The 17,057-nt window shown below is 37.3% G+C and overlaps 1 protein-coding gene across 2 annotated transcripts in view; it reads right to left on the bottom strand.

Annotated features, from left to right (window-relative positions):
* Nucleotides 1-17,057, bottom strand: part of Pdgfd (platelet derived growth factor D) — a 220,852-nt gene that overhangs the window by 58,041 nt on the left and 145,754 nt on the right. The window contains exons 2-3 of one of the 2 annotated variants that reach the window (XM_003472837.5): nt 16,470-16,674; nt 9,646-9,826 (exon numbers count right to left, since the gene is read on the bottom strand). In XM_003472837.5, the coding sequence (XP_003472885.2) occupies nt 9,646-9,826; nt 16,470-16,674 (386 nt within the window). The remainder of the gene's footprint in view (nt 1-9,645; nt 9,827-16,469; nt 16,675-17,057) is intronic. The other variant, XM_003472838.5, reaches the window with a different exon arrangement.

Raw genomic sequence — 17,057 nt, 5'->3', positions numbered from 1 at the left:
ACACACACACACACACACACACACTATATATATATATATATATATATATATATATAGTAAGTTCTGAACTAAGTTTTTATATTTAATTTAATTTTATTTACTTCTTGCTTCCATTCCAGTTTTAAAGATGCAAAAAAAGGGTAAGAAACTTATTCAGTGTCACATCACTAGAATTTAGTGGCAGCTGCCTTCAATCCAGAGCATGCTTTACAGTTCAGCCTTTGCCTCATGAGCCTATGCTCCGGGGAACAATGATGGGTGCTGTTAAAAAAACAACAGAAGATTGAAATTCCAAGCACATCAAAGTTGGAAGGTAAGAAGCATTTCCTGTTTGCTGTCTTACTATTACTCATAGGTGTCCCATGGGTGGCAGAAGTGAAATATGGACTAAGAACACACTTGGGTTTTCTAAAAGTGCCTGCTCATGGATCATGTAGATGTGATTCTGCTGCAATGGGCTCTGATGATCCTGGCACCTCTCACATGGTATGAGGGAAATCTCCATGTACCTGGACAGCTACAGAAGTAGAGAGAGCAGAGATGTTCCACAAGAATCACAAAAGTACAAAGGAGAGAGGAGGAAAGAGGTGGTCTTGATTTCTCCTACCTGCCTCTTGTCATTTTCCAAGGATATTTTTTGACTCCTAAAAAACTATAATTAAAACTCAAATTTCTCTAGTAATTACCATTCCTTAATGTAAGAGTTGTATGACAACTGTGTCCAACTCTTACAGTAGTGGTGGCAAACCTTTTAGAGACTGAGTACCTAAACTGCAATCCCAAACCCACTTATATATCACAAAGAGCCAACACTGCAATTCAACCTCAATACTGAAGTTTAAGTTTAGAAAAAGTAAGTCACACTTTGACATCTTTTATCTTAAAAGAAAAACACAATAGCAGAGCTTTCAATGACTCAAGCAGCTTTTTACTGAAAGGTAAAAGTTTGTAGTTAGCATACTTTTGCACAATTAATGTGAACCTTGCTGTCATAAATTTGTCAACCTTGGCTAGGGTGACTTGGCTGACACACAGAGCCTTTGTGCTCTCTGTCATGCATACTACAGCTTCACCATCATGCTCTAGAGAGTTTTTTTTTTCTAAAAATCACAAAATACACTTGATGAGGGCTTGTCATTTTTTGTTTTTTTTCTTTCTTTTTTATTCAAAGAAAAAAAAAAGAAAAACAAAACAAAACAGAAAGAGGGTAGAAATAACACATAATTAAAAAAAAACAGTAAGAAATCACTAGTTGATAATTACATATTTTCCTCTTAGAAACAGTGTTTCAAGTTACAAAAGTGAAGCATACCAAGTGGACATTCAAACAGCAAGACTAAACAGTTCTGTTAAACTACCCAACAAAAACTTAGTAATATGTTTATCAGTCCTTACTTACATGCAGTTATATCCTTTATGACATTTTCTTTTCTTTTTTTTGTCTTTTTCGTTTCTATCAGTACCAGGGATCGAACTCACGACTGCTTGCTTGCAAGGCAGGCGCTTATGCCACTGAGCTAAATCCCCAGCCCCTACAACACTTTCTTTCCCTCTCTTTTTTACAATAGCAATTACACATTTTGGGTCGTATTACTCCTACATTTCTTATGATTTTCTATACTAGAGACACAATGTAATATTTCTAAATATGATTCTTGTTTATTTCACTAATGAGGATAGTCTCAAGTTGTCTCCATTTGCCTATGAAGACCTCAAGATCATCTTGATCTAGATCATTTGATCTAGATCTTGATCAAGATCATCAAGATCTAGCTGAGTAATATTCAACTGTATAAAAATACCATATCTTTTTCATCCACGCTGCGGTAGATAGGCATCTTGGTTGATTCCAAGATTTAGCTGTTACAAATTGTGCTGCTATGAACATGGGTGTACATATCTATCTGTTTCAGGTTTTCTGAGCAAATACCCAGGACGGAAGTATCTGGGTTGAATGGAACTTCCAATCCTAGTCTTCTGAGAATTCTCCATACTGATTTTCACATGTCTGTACTCCTACCAACAGTGGAGGAGTGTCCCTTTTTCCCACAGCCTCGACAACATTTGTTATCAACACTCCTTCTAGAGTGAGATGAAATCTCAGTGCTGTTTTAATTTGCATTTCTCAAATGACCATTGGTGATGGTGAACATTTCTTTATGTATTTATTTGACATTTGTATATTTTCATCTGAGGACTGTGTGTTCAACTCCAATGCCTGTTTTTGGAGGCAGTCTTTGAATTTGGAGAGCTTGATGTTTTTCAATTGTTTATATGTTCTGGATATAAGTCCTTTGTCTGAGGTTTTTCTGGCTATAATTCTTTCCCATTCTGTGGGCTCTCTTTTCACTTTGTTGGTGATTTCTTTTGAAGTGCAGAAACTTTTCAATCATATGAGATCCTACTTGTTGATTCTTTGAAGTGTTTCCTGTGCAGTTTGTGTTTTGTTCATCAATTTTCTGTCTATCCTTGTCTCCAAGATTTCTACCTATCTTGTTTTCCAGCAGATTTAGTGTTTCTGTTTTAATATTTAGGTCTTTGATCCATTTAGACTTCAGCTGGTGCATCGTAATAGGTATGGATCTAGTTTCAGTCTTCGGCATGTGGAGAGCCAATTTTTCCAACACCATTTATTAAAGATGCTATCCTTCTTCCAGTGAACATGTTTAGCCCCTTTATCAAATATCAAGTGGCTGAGTGTCTTTGTAGTCGTGCTTGCATCTTATAATCTGTTCCATTGATCCTCAGGTCTATTTCTTTGCCTGTACCATGCTGATTTTATCACTGTGGCTTTGTAGTATAGTTTCAAGTCAGGAATTGAGATGCATCCTGTCTTGCCTTTGTTGCCCAAATTGCCTTTGGTATTCTAGGTTTCTTCTGTTTCCAAATGAACTTTAGGAGTGTTTTCTCTAGATCTGTGAAATATGATAATGGTATTTTGATTGGGATTACATTAAATCTGTATAATAGTTTTGCGAGTTTAGCCGTTTTCACAATGTTGGTTCTTCCTAGCCAAGAGCAAGTAATATCCTTCCATTTTCTAATAACCTCTTCAGTCTCCTCTATTAATGTACAATAATTTTCAGCATATAGGTCTTTTACATTCATACTTAGGTTGATTCCTAAGTATTTCATTTTTTAAGGTGCTATTGTGAAGGGTGATATTTCCATAATTTCTTTCTCAGTGAGTTCTTTGTGCACAGGAATGCTATTAATTTTTGAGCATTGACTTTGTATCCAGCTACACTGCTGAAATTGTTTATTACTTCTAGTAATCTTTTAATGGTGTTTTTTGGGTTTTCTATATAAAGTATCATGTCATCTGCAAATAGTGATATTTTAACTTTTTCCTTTCCTATCTTTATTCCTTTCATTTCTCTATCTTGTCTGATTGCTCTGGCTAATGTTTCCAGAACTACATTGAATAAGAGTGGTGATAGTGGACATCTTTGTCTCCTTCCTGATTTTAAAGTGAAAGCTTTCAGTTTTTGTCCATTTAGTATAATGTTGGCTATTGGTTTGTTATAGACGGCCTTTATAAGATTGAGGTAGACACCATGTATTCTGAGTTTCTGAAGGATTTTTTATCATGAACATGTACTGGACTTTATCAAAAGCTTTTTCTGCATCTATTGGGAAGACCATGTGGCTTTTGTTTTTGGCTCTGTTGATGTTGTGTATTACATTTATTGATTTACATAGGTTAAACCATTCCTGCATTCCTGGGATGAATCCCACTTCATCGTGATGTATAATTTTCTTGATGATTTGCTGCATTCTATTTGCCAGTAATTTATTGGGAATCTTTGCATCAGTGTTCATTAGTGAGACTGGCTTATAGTTTCCTTGTTGGTTGGGTCTTTGTCTGTCTGTGGTATCACAGTGATACTTGCCTCCAGGAATGATTTAGGGAGGACTGCTTCCTTTTCAATTTCTTTGAAGATTTGAAGGAGTACTGACATCAAATCTCTAAATTTCTTGTAGAATTCAGCTATGAATACATCAGGACCTGGGCTTTTTTTTTTTGTTGTTGGTCAGTTTTTAATTAGGTTTTCAATTTCAATAGCTGATATTGGGTTTTTCAAAATTGCTATAGCTTCTTGGTTGAGCTTTGGTTGTTTATATGTTTCTAGAAATCTGTCCATTTCCTCTGTGTTTTCCACTCTATGTGAGCAGAGATTTTCAAAGTAGGTGTTTATGATCTTTTGAATTTCCATGGGATCTGTAGTAATTTCCCCTTTTTCAGTCCTTATTGCATGCATTTTTCTTTTTTCTTTCTAAGGTTAGCTAAAGGTTTGTCATTTTTGTTTATTCTCTCAAAAAATCAGCTTTTTGATTCATAATTTTTGTTATTGTGTTTTAGTTTCAATTGCATTGATTTCTGCTCTAATCTTTACAATTTCTTCTCTTCTATGATCTTTGGGTTTAACTTGCTCTTTTTTTTTCTAGAATCTTGAGATGAAGCATTAGGTTATTTATTTGTGCTCATTCTGTTTTCTTGATATGACAACTTGTTGCTATATATTTCCCTTTTAAGACCACTTTCATTGCATCCCACAGATTGCAGTATGTTGTTTCCACATTTTCATTGAATTGTAGGTATTGCTTGATTTCTTTTTTAATTTTATCTGTAGCCCACTGGTTGTTCAAAAGGTTGCTATTCAATTTCCATGTATTTATTCAGGTTTTGCAATTTCTTTTGCCATTCATTTCCAATTTCAGTGCAGTATGTTCAAATAGTATGCATGGGATAAATTCAATACCTTTGCATTTACTTAAGAATGTTTTATGTGATAATATATGGTCTGTTTTGGAGAATGTCCTGTGTGTAGCTGAGAAGAATGTGTATTGTGATGTGATTGGGTGAAACACTGTCAACATCTACCAAGTCCAATTGCTCACAGTTATGATTCACAGTTCTATTATTTCTTTGCTGATTTTTTGTCTAGTTGATATAAATTTTTGTTACAATGGGGTGTTAATGTCTCCTATTACAATTGTGTTCTTGTGTACTTGGTTTTTCATGTCCATTTGGATTTATTTTTATAGGTGGGTGCTCCTGCATTTGGTGCATATATATTTATATTGTTAGTTCTTCCTCTTGAATTTTTTCACTAATGAGTATGTAGTGATCTTCTTTATCTCTTTTAATCATGTTAGATTTGAAGTTCACGTTCTGTGTAGGTAGAACAGTTACCCCTGCTTTTTCCATGCAACAGGAGTTGCATGGAATACTATTTTCCATCCTTTGACTTTTAATCTATGAGTTTCCTTTGGGTTAGATGTGTTTCTTGTATACAGCATATTATGGGATCTTGTATCTTGATCCACTCTGTCAACCTATTTCTTTTGATAGGTGAATTGAGGCCATTTACATTCATGGATATAACTGATATGTACAGGCACATCTTTGTCATGCTATGTTCCAGTTGTTTGTTTTCTGCTTTTCCCCATTGTTTAATTATTTGTTCTACTTGGTAGTTTCATTCTGTTGTTGTTCTGGAGAGTGTTTTTTTTTTTTTTATCTCTATCTAGTATGTCTTTCAATACTCTTCCTAGGGTTGGTTTTTGGATGTGAATTTCTTCAGTTGTTCTTTGTCATGGAAGTCTCTTGTTTCTCCATTAAATTTGAATGAAAGTTTTCTGGGTACATCAGTATGGGTTGAAAGTTCTTTTCTTTTAGGACTTGAAATACCTCACCCCAAGCTCATCTTGACTTTAAAGTTTGTGGTGAAAAGTCTGCTATGATTCTAATGGGTTTTCCTTGATAGTTGAGTTGTTGTTTTTTCTCTAACAGCTTTTAGTATTCTGTTTTTATGCTGTATGTCTGAGATCTTAGTTATTATATGTGTGGGTGTAGATTAATGTTGGTTGTGATTGTTTGGCATTCTATATGCCTCAATTATCTGAATATCAGACTTTTCCTCCATGTTTGGGAAATCTTCTGCTATTACTTCTATGAATATTTTAGGTATGTTATTTGCAGTGATTCTTACATCCTCACTGATGCCTATTAATTTTATATTGTTGCTCTTGGCATCATCTTAAAGCTGCTGGATTGTCATTTCATGCTACTTTATTAATTTTAAAAGTTCTATCCTTTCATGATCCTTCCATAATTGTGATCCTGTCTTCCTGGTCTGAAATCCTATCCTCAGCTTCATTTAAATAGTTTTGCCAGCTCTGAATAGAATTTTTTGTTTCTTGGATGTTTCTCTGAATTTGTTCTATGAATTCTGCATGTTTTCTATATTGTTCATTCAAGGTTTCCATCAGTTTCCCATGCTCCTGTACTTTTTTCTCTATTTCTTCAACTGTGCTCAGCAACTCCTTTACTAAGGTTGTTATTTCTATCTTTACAAGGGAGAGTGCTTCTAATTTGATTTCCTCTATAGCCTCATGGAGTTGTTTTTTTATTTCATTCACTATCTTCTCAGAGATTTCTGGTTTGTTACTTTTGAAGTCCTCTATTGCAATGTTTCCTGTACTTGTCCTGGTGGACTAGATGTTTGAGATTGCATTTTACTTTTTTGTTTTGCCATTTTCCCCTTTTGAGTTAATATTTGGTCCTTCAGTCCTAGTGTCAACTATTGGTAGTGTATATCTTGGGGTCCTAGTGTAAGGTTGATATTTGTTCAATTGCTGGGCCCTTCAGTGAAGAGGTGGGTCAGTCACCTGACTTCCCACAGCAGGTTGTTTTGGGTGAGTCCTATATTCTTCTTGGGCTGTCAAGCCTAGTGGTATTGATGTAGATCAACTTTTAGTTCCTGTTATTACTTTAACTTCAGGTCATTCCAGGTCACCAAAATTCAGCCTCCCTGACTATAGTGTTTGTGTTGGCTGAGGCCCTACTGAGTCCCTATTGTGTGCCTGTGTGCCTCATAAGCCCTTTTGATTTTCTCCAAGCTGGGGGAGTCCTTATTGGCACACTCCTCACCCTGCCTGATGTTTTCTGTGTGCAGGAAGGGGTCACCCACACTCTTGCCAGACTCACTAAGGTCTTACTGTTAGTTGGAGGGAGCTTTACTACTGCCCCTGTTTACCCATTGTACACCTCCATTTTAGGAGCATTCTCACCACACTGACTGGAGCCTGCTGAGACCTTCTGCTTGGGTGAGGCAGTCACTGAATCTCCCTTCAAGCTAGCACAGTTAATCCGCTGTATTCCAAGGTTTTGGGAGAAAGGGTGGGAGCTGAAGATCAATAGCAGTATTAGGTCCAGGAGGTAAAGAGTCCCCGAGGGGTCAGCAGATATCCTGGGTCTGGGCATCCGCTGGGAGCAGGTCAAGGTCCCAGGGAAGTGTGGTATTCCTCCGTGCTGACTGGAGTCATGCAGGAAGTGAGTGGCTGTGCGGGCCAACGTCCCAGGGCAGCCTGTGTTCACCAGGGCCTGAGGGGGTTGGGCAGGAAGCTCATGGTGGCCAGGGCCAAGGTCCCAGAGCGACATGGCATTCCTCATTGAAGGCTGGAGTCGTGCCTATTTTCGGGTTTTGAGCGATGTTTTAAAACTTCCTTGGTGCACTGGGAATCACCTGGCCCACTGTTGGGTTCCAGGACAGACTGCAGACAACTGCCTGCCACTTGGATCTCACTGGGTGTGGGCCAGTAAGACCTGCAAGAACTCATGTATCCTCTGGTGATTTCAGATGAAGGATGTGGTCTTACCACCTGGGAGCAAAGTTCCAAGTTTTCCCCATGAGCTAAAATTCAACCTGCATGTGGTCAGGGCCCGGGACTGGATTCCTGCCCCTGCTTGCTGCTTGGGCTTGTCATTTTTAATTCCATGGTTTCCCTATTAATTTATATCTAGCTCACTTTTAGTTCTGAACCTGGATTACTGAGTTTATAAACACTGCTTTAAATCCTCTCCAGGTAAAATAGATTTATAAGGGCAATGCATTTCCCGACAGAGTGATCAAGACACATGTGATGATTACCCCGTCAGCAACAATCAAGCAACAGAGTTTTGTCAAAGAGCCACATGAACGGTCTCTACATTTATGAAGCTGAAGCTTATTTTACCTCTTGAAATTCAGCCATGAAACCACTTTGGCTCTAATTGACCTTACATAGTGCCAGAAGACTACTAGGTGGGAAAAGATGCATATACCTCAGGGAATATGCATGGAAATATGCATAGGAAATATGCCTGGAAACAGGATTAAGGGGCCAATAGAAAACACACAAACAAGTTACAACTACCACCATTTCTTTAAAGCTTAATTGTACATACTGGCGGGGGTAAATGAGTGAAGGGAGTGATGCTATTTTATATCCAGACTACAGAGGCTGTCCAGAAGATGAGTCATGAGTCTACACCATGACCCCAAACAGCTCAAATGAGAGCATTCCTTTTTCCCAAGCCCATATGTGTATCACCTTCCATAAAAGTTGTGTTGTCTTTAAGAAGTTGTTAGAGTCAGGGTGTTTCTAATTAATTTACGAACCACTCAACTTATAACCAAAACATCACAGATCACATACACATTAGTACTAATGCAGCTTAATATTTTAAGGTAAAAAGAACTTTCACTGACCATATCTACCACCATTCTAAAATTCCAAGTCTGCTCTGTCTATGACCAACTGAAAACAGATGCATCATTAAACAACATTAAAAGAGAAAGCAATGTAGAAATCACATGCTCATACTGTTATTTTAATGCTGAATACCATTGCATAAATGCATAATAATGTAAATCATACTTGATGGATTATCTTCAAATTGTATCTGAAACCAGTGTCACTACATGCTATTTTTTCCATTTACAATGTTACAATATAGAATTCACTTAGTACTTAATGGTTCATCATAATGAATAAACCCCGTTAGATTAAAAATGAAGCAAAGATATTTTTTCTGTTTCTAAATGTAATTCTTAAAGCCCAAATTAATTGTTGCCACTGTGTTCAACTCTGACATCCATACTTAAAGCTAAATGAATGAATGAGTGAAAAAGATACCTAATTGTGTATGACCCAACAACTCAAATTAACTGCATTGTAGATGTTGGTTCACAATGAGTTTGAACATTTTATAACAGAACTATTTAAAGCTGGAAATGATTACTGAGCTGTTTAAGTATAAGTGAAACTACAAATAAGCATGGGTGACACAAACAGGATTCATACTCTTGGGTTCTGAGTGAATCTAATGATCTGAATGGTGCCTGCCAACTTCTAGGCTCTGTGATAATAACAGACTCTGCCCAAATCTGGGTAATTGTTTAAATTGAAATCATCAAGATGTTTGACTCTGTAATGAGATTCATGGGCAATTTTTCAAACAAAAAAATAACATTTCTTAAAATCTTTTCAACATTCACATACCTTCTGTTTTGCTACATATTTGCCTTGTTTTGATTGAATCCAAAGTTATCTCTTATCTGCTTCACTATAAATTTTTTCTTTTGTTCAATTTACTATAATCTCTTTCAAAATGCATGTCCCAAATGTTGACTTAATAGATCCAAGTGGCATTCCTTACGATTGAAGGCTTTAGCATTTTGGCCATAATATTGCAACGATATGAATGATTAATAAACTACATTCATCCCCACTCTACTATATTTAATTTTTTAAAAAATCTCTTTGATTCATGAAACTAGTGTCTGTTTTTAAACACAGAGTAGTTTATTGACTTACCAGCAAAGAATAGTATATCTTGAAACCAGGTTTAGCCACAAAGTAGTCATCAGACTTGAAGGTTATTTTAATTTTGTTGGTTCTTGACATTATCCTGGGAGGAACTTCTTTGTGTCCACACCATCGTCCTCTAATAATGGTGCTTGTTTCAGATATATCTTCAACTTCCACAAAATCATACCTGGAATCAATTTGACATAATTATTTTAATGAAAATATATTGTAAAATTTGTAATTTTACTAAAACTTTAAAACTAACATGATTTTTAAAAGCTTACTAATGGGAATGAAAGCTAATTTGAGTATTAGGCTTTCCCTCAAATTATGATAATCTATTCCAAGGCAAAAATATATATCTAATTATGACTTTTCCTCGATCAATCATTAGTAATCAAAATGGGCTACTTCCTGAGAAACCAAATTAGAAAACCTTGAAAAAACTAACCAGGCATAGTGGTGCATAACTGTAAACCCAACATTTGGAAGGCTACAGTTGGAGCATCACCACAAGTTTGAGACCAGCATGAGCTACATAGTGAGTTCAAGGATAGCCTGGCCTGCATGTTGAGACTCTGTCTCCAAAACAAAATGGAGACAAACAACCTGCTCCCAAATAAAAACAAGTAACTAGTGCAAAGTCTTGGAATACATTAGATATAGCTAAGTTATATGCTCAAATATTTACAAAGTTTTAAAAAACAAACGTTCATTTAATTTTTCACATTTGCACTTTCTTGATGGCAGGATGGATATCTACATAGCCTATAAACTCAGAATTCTCAGTACATGAAGTACGTGGAATGTACATGACTGTTTTACTATTTGTGGAAACATTTTTTGGAGGCTCTCATAGTAATAGATAACATTTGCTGTAAGAGAATACATATAATCTTGGGGAGCGATTGTGTTAATACTGGAAAAATCTCAGCTAGTTAAAGTAGAGTATGCCAGACCACAAGATACTCCACACCACAGACTCACCTGGAGTACTGGTCAGAAAAATAAAATCCCAGGATTGAGGAAAACACAAAGGGCTGGTTAGTTATTCTTCGGGAACCTTTGATCATCAGGTTTCTCCACACTGTCCTATCATCCCACCACATAGCAGGACATCACCAATGCCATAGTTCACATCTTCTAGTGATCATTTATTCTACGTTTAGAACCCTATAACCTTAGAACAGCTTACTTAATTGAACTATCTTTCAGCTCTGGTTATCAGAGTTATACTCCTTATGTCTGCCTTTTCCCAAATGACTTTAGATATTTAAGTCATCAGCAAAGAATGGTCATTCAGGGTGGGCGGTGGCAGAAGTCTCAGGTTCATCTTACTTTTTTTTTTTTCTGTTACAAGTACCAGAAAAAACAGCCTAAGAAACACGAAGGCTGAATATAAAGAAAAAATATGATTTTACTAGTTTTTTCAAGTACCTCAGAGTTCTTATTAGTTTGGAAAAGGTAATCTAAGGAGTGGGTGAAAAATAATGATATTGTGACTAAATTTCTTTGACCATGATTTATGAACTTTTCTAACTTGTGCCTCAGTTTCCTTATGAGGAAAACAAGAAGGCTTATAGAATTTTACCACCTGAATATCTCTTGGGTGCTGTGTAAATCAATTACTTAACATTCATATGGTCCTTGGAAAGTAAAAAATATTAACAAATAATCATTATTCAAGTAGTAAAATATTACAGTGTAAACATCAAGGAACAGATGGTAGGAAAACAATTGAAGTTCATTTTATGCAAAATATGTGTAAATCATATTTACTGCACAAAGCATCACATAATTTAAATTTTGAACACAACTAAAATTTTGTCAGTAACACAATAGGTCAGTTTTCTTTTGAAAAACATGTATCAGTTCAATTATAACTCTGAGTCAGAAGTCAAGGATTCCATTTATTTATTATTTATTGGGGAGGATCTGAAGCAAGCCCCTGATTCTTTCCTTTCTTCCTTTTAGTCCCCTCTTCCACCTCATTTCATACATTTTGAGGAACAACTAGATTTAATGAAAGATCTAGAAAACACACCGTCCTAACAGTTTCCCATTTCCAAGGCCAAGATGTTGAAAGGGCTCACTGTTGGGATTAAAACCTTAGCTGATTAATGGCTTCTCTTTTATGATTGTGATATAGTAACATATATTATATATGTTATATACTATAAATATATTCTTTATACCTAAATATCTGCTTTAAGACTCTTGAAACTCTGGAGTCATTCAAGGTAAAGAGCAGATATTTATTTTCATAATAAACCACTTTCAATCAAACCTGAGTTATTGTAAAGATGCAGAATCTTGGTGGGATCCTAGGTAGCTTCAGAGTGAGGCAGCCACCAGGAAAGATAAGGCAGAATTAGATGTTTGGAATTTTTAGCTACAGCCTTAGACCTTTGCAGAGAAGACAGAGTGTAATTATTGTGCCCAATCACCCGTGGTCAACGATTTAATCATACATGCCTTCCTAATGACCTCCACAAATATTCTACATGTGGGATTCAGATTACTTCTGTGCTGGTGAAATCTCTTAGAGGATGATTGTTGTGGTTGGTACATTGTGTCGACATGAGAAGTTTAGAAGTTTAACTAAGCAACTCAGCAGGAAGACTGGCTCCTTACTTTGTAAACATCCTCATCCTGTGCAAAAGGAGGACAGAGAGATGATGTGAGTGCCACACTTGTGCTTGGTGTTGTAGCCTGCTTACAATATAACAGAGGAAAGAAGCTTGTTCATCCTTTTGCTTTTGCTGGTTTTCCTGCCTTCTGCCACTTTGAAATGTTTCCTCTCTGCCTTCCCCACTGCTTTGGAGCCAGCTGATTATGGGCTGAAACCGTGACAAACTGTGAGTTGAATAAACCTTTCTTTCTTAATTTTGGGTGTTGGGCATTTTGTTGTAGCAACAAGAGAAAAGTAAGCAAGACAGAATGAGAAATGGGGTCATTGCTGTGACTGTATCTGACCATATGATTCAAGAGCATTTGAGAAAGTCTTGTGGGTTGGAAGAGTTTGGAAACTCAGAGTTGTGACCTGAAAGAGAAGCACTGGGCCACCAGTGCTTCTGTATGAGACATTTTGCTCAGAAGATCAAAAGGCTGATAGAAATCCTGCCAGTAAATACCAGGTTCTGGAGGATTCTATTGGGAAGGACTGCTTTGGGGGCTGAACTCCAGATGATGTATGTTATAGCTTGGCAAAAAGTTTATCTATATTTTGTTCATATCCAGAGACTTTGTGTGACACTAAGATTAAGAGTGGTGGACTAATTAATATGGAAGAAGAAATATTAATCTGAATGTTGAAACTGTGACATGGCTATTGTTGAGTGCTTTTAGTCAGATTTATATTGCAAATCAAGAGCAAAGAACCCAGTAGGATGATTTAAAATGCTGTGAGTTTGGCTCCAGCAGAACTGTGGACTATAAAGACAGAGCTGAGATCTCCATTGCTGAGAAAGAATAGGAGAACATAAAACATGGCCTTAGGGCCTCACAAGAAACAGCAAGTCAATGCCCTTTCCAGGCTCAAAACTGCAAAAGTGAAAGACTTTGCTTTGAGGAAAAAGCATCATGTTCCAGAATGGCAACAACATAGAAAATGTGTTCCTCAGAATTGCATTCAGAGTGTTCAGTGATACAGACCCTTTCCATTATAGCCAAGAGAGAGAAAAGTCTGTCGACTGCACCTGCTGGCAGTAGATGTTGGCATCATCCATATGGTGCTGGTTTTAGGCACATGCAGAATGCAAGAGTTATGGTGTTTAAAAGGTTTTTACCTCATTTTCAAAAGACTTGGGAGGTCAGGCAGTGTGCCCCTGCAAGGGAGTGTGTAAAGCTGTGATTGTGAAGCCAAAGGTGTAGTGGAGACCCCAGAAATTTGCAAAAGTCAGGAATGTGGATCATCTGAGGAAAGCTGCAAGGAGATAGAGCAAAGTGGGTCTAAGAAGCTGTGGGAGCCATTATGACAAAAAGTGCAATTGGGGTGGAGTCACTTAAGCCCTTGGAATCATGATTTGCCACAGATTGCCTCAGATGCTGTATGTTGAACTACAAGGCTTAATGTTTGCCCTTTTGTATTTGGACCTGCTTGGTCCCATTCCTTTGTATTCCCATTTGTAACTTTTGGGATAAGAATGTTTATCTGGTGCCACTGCATGCTGTATGTGTTTAACTTTGTTTTAATTTATAGAGGGGCTCACAGGTAGCACTTTGCCATAAATAGAGGAGTCCTGGGACTTGAACTTTTCAGCAATGCAGAAACTGTTAGGACTTTGGCAACTCTTGCAGATATACCAAGTGTCTTTTGCACAGATGGATGTGCATGAGTCTTTGGGGGCCAAGGACAAAATGTCATGGCTCTATTGTAGTATAATGTTGATAGACTTAAAAATGGTTCTTGAAAATTTGTAAACCTGTGTTATGATAGTCAAGTTGTGAAATGATAAGAATGTCTTTATATTTGGAAACTTGTTTAAAAATGTGTATTTGCCAAGTTTACAAGTGGTGGATTGTTATGGTTGATAATTTGTGTCAATGTGAGAGGTTTAGAAGTTTAACTAAGCACCTCAGTAGGGAGCCAGTGTCCTTACTTTCTAAACATGCTCATCCTGTGCGCCAGGAGGGCAGAGAGATGGTGGGAGTGCTATTCCCATGTGGGAGCGCAGATTACGATATAAGGGAGGAAATGAGACTTCTTTCTCTTCTGCTCTTGCTGTTTTTGCTGCCTTCTGCTGCACTGAAGTGCTGTCTCTGTGGCATGCCTCCTTGTTTAGAGCCAGTTGATTATGGACTGCAGCCTCTATAGACTGTGAGCTACATAAACCTTTCCTTCTTTAATTTTCTGTGTCAACTATTTTGTCCCAGCAATGAGAGAAAAGTAACTAAGGCAATGAAACACATAAAGTGTGCTTCTCATATGTTTTGTGTTCCGGCTTGTGTCTAGATGTCCCCCCAAAGCCTCATGTAGTCATAGATGGCACTTTTTCAGAGTTGGTTGAATCAGTCTATCAATTGATTTGACACTGCCCTAACCCTGGTAGCCTGAATACAATAAAGGGACAAAAAGAGGTTTGTCTTTTACCTTATTTGCTTAGTTTTGCTGTCGTCTGCTTGCCATGAACTGTTTCTCCTCTGTAATGCCCCTCTGCCATGCCTCCCTGGCTTGGAGCCAGTCCATTATGGACTGAAACATTTACAAACTATAAGCTAAATAAACTTCCTCTTTAATTTTCAGTATCAGGTATTGTGTCTCAGCAACAAGGAAAAGTAACTAAGATACCTTACTTTATTTACCTCTCTCACTTGACTATTCCTGAGTTATATCTTCTATAATAAACTGGTAAGAATCAGCAAAACACTTCCTTGAGCTTTGTTAAGCCAAGGAGGGCATGTGGACCCCCCTTATTTAAAATGAGTGGGTCAGAAATATGGTGGGCTTGTGACTATGTACTTATATTAAAGATAGACATATTGTGGTATTGAACTTATATCCTGTGGGATCACATACTTACCTGAAGTAGTTCGTAATGTTAGAAATGAACTGACTTATAGGACACTGGTAATAGTGACTTATATGATGTAAGAGAAAGAAAAGGCCCACATATTAGATGCTAAAAGTGTTCTGTGGGTAAATACAGATAATGGCACCTTTCATGTCATCATCTTTAATGATATTTTAATAATTTTTTAATGATTTATTTTTATTTTTTGCCAGCACAGCAAGTTAGTTATTCCTTGCAAGGTTGAAAAGACACAAGATCAGCTTTAGTTTATTCTCTTTACAAATATTAACTGGCTCTCCATGCATGTATTTGTCTCTGCTTTCTGGCATACATTACCCTCTGTAGTCTTAGAAAGTAATAGACACTGTTCTTATTCTTAGAAAAAATAGCAACATAATAAAAGCTGTCAGTATAATAACCATGCAACAAAGGACAAAGGAATTTGAGGCACCTCTTTTTATTATGCAAAGGGAAATAAACCTGCAGAAAGGATTTAGCAGTTCAGTAGTTCATTGGCAATGCAGAACAAGTACATGCAATAAAGTATATAAAGGGAAAAAAAAAATCCTCCCAGGTCTTACACATGATAATTAAGCAAGTAAAATGCTGTGAGGAGACAATTCACCGAACAACTGCCTGGACTTTCTCTGATAAATATGCTAAGAAGAGAGATTATCAAGCACAGCTTTCATCTTCTACTCCTGGTGCAGAGACATTGGAAGCAGACAACTGAGAAGCATACAGATCAGGGGCTTGCCTCTCTTTCTTCCCATGCATATCTGCGCCCTCACAACTATAAATTTAGAGTAAAAGTCTGAAGAGGTCCTCAGCCACCATCTCTGAATGCCAGAAATGTCCTGGTGGCTGCAGCCTGGGTGCGATGCCAGAGCTCAACAGGGTTGTGTGCCTTCTATGCTCATGGCAGGCTTGGACTAGGACCACAAACTGCAGCTCTAAGTGACCTGGATGTTGGATGTGTCTGCCCAGACACAAGGGCTGTTCGAAAAGCCCTTGCCTGTGCCTTGAAAAGTCAGGGCACCCAGATTCCACCCTCTTTGGAGACGTGCAGTCTTGACTGTTGCTGAAATTTGTTTCTGTGATCCATGCTACATTATCGGGCCTTCTGCAGAAGCAGGCCGTGTTATTTTGTCTGCTAGGACTGACACAGGGTTTTTGAAAATGAAAGGACACTTGTGTAGGTCTAGTGGGCTCAAAAGGACTGATTAATGTGAAGTTGCTAAGGCATCTTTTTTTTTTTCTTTCCCTTTTCCCTACTTTAGAACATTAACCTCCAAGGGATTATTTTTCCATGCTTACCTACAGATATCATTCTCTGCTTCTTCTAATCCAAACTGATGGTCAAACAATAGCTGTATCCTTGTTTTTTCCTGGGAATGGAGCCGCCACGTCAGGAGCAGGTTCCTGGGGTAGTTGTTCGGAAATCGAGGACTCTGCAGGTGGCCATTTCCTGTCACCTGGATGGTTTCATCTCTCCGGTATAAGTCTGTGAGGTGATTGCTCTCTGTTAGTAGTCACAACTTGTAGAAATTAGTATGTTGTTCCAATTATAGGACAGCAAAAATAGAACAATTTATAATATATCACATTTTAAAGCAGTTCTTAATTTGATTTACAAACATAAGACCAAACAGTAACCTTCCATTTAAACAAACAATCTATATTATTCTTTGGAGTATCTATATCACAACTGCATCCATGCGAGTAAAGCATAGCTTCAAAATGGGAGCTAATTGTAGCACAAAGACTTAACATGTAGTTAAAATGTTTCTACTTTGGGAATTCAGCCTGACCTGCCAGACTTCAAGAAAGCAAGCAGGAGTAGATGTTCCAATGTTACTGTTGATTATATAATTTATCATGTCTGAAATGAATGAAACTCAAATT

This window comes from Cavia porcellus, unplaced genomic scaffold (genome assembly GCF_034190915.1).
Source record: "Cavia porcellus strain 051 isolate PalLab524CR breed Dunkin Hartley unplaced genomic scaffold, mCavPor4.1 scaffold_9, whole genome shotgun sequence".
NCBI lineage: Eukaryota > Metazoa > Chordata > Mammalia > Rodentia > Caviidae > Cavia > Cavia porcellus.
This window is presented reverse-complemented; position numbering and strand designations above follow the sequence as displayed.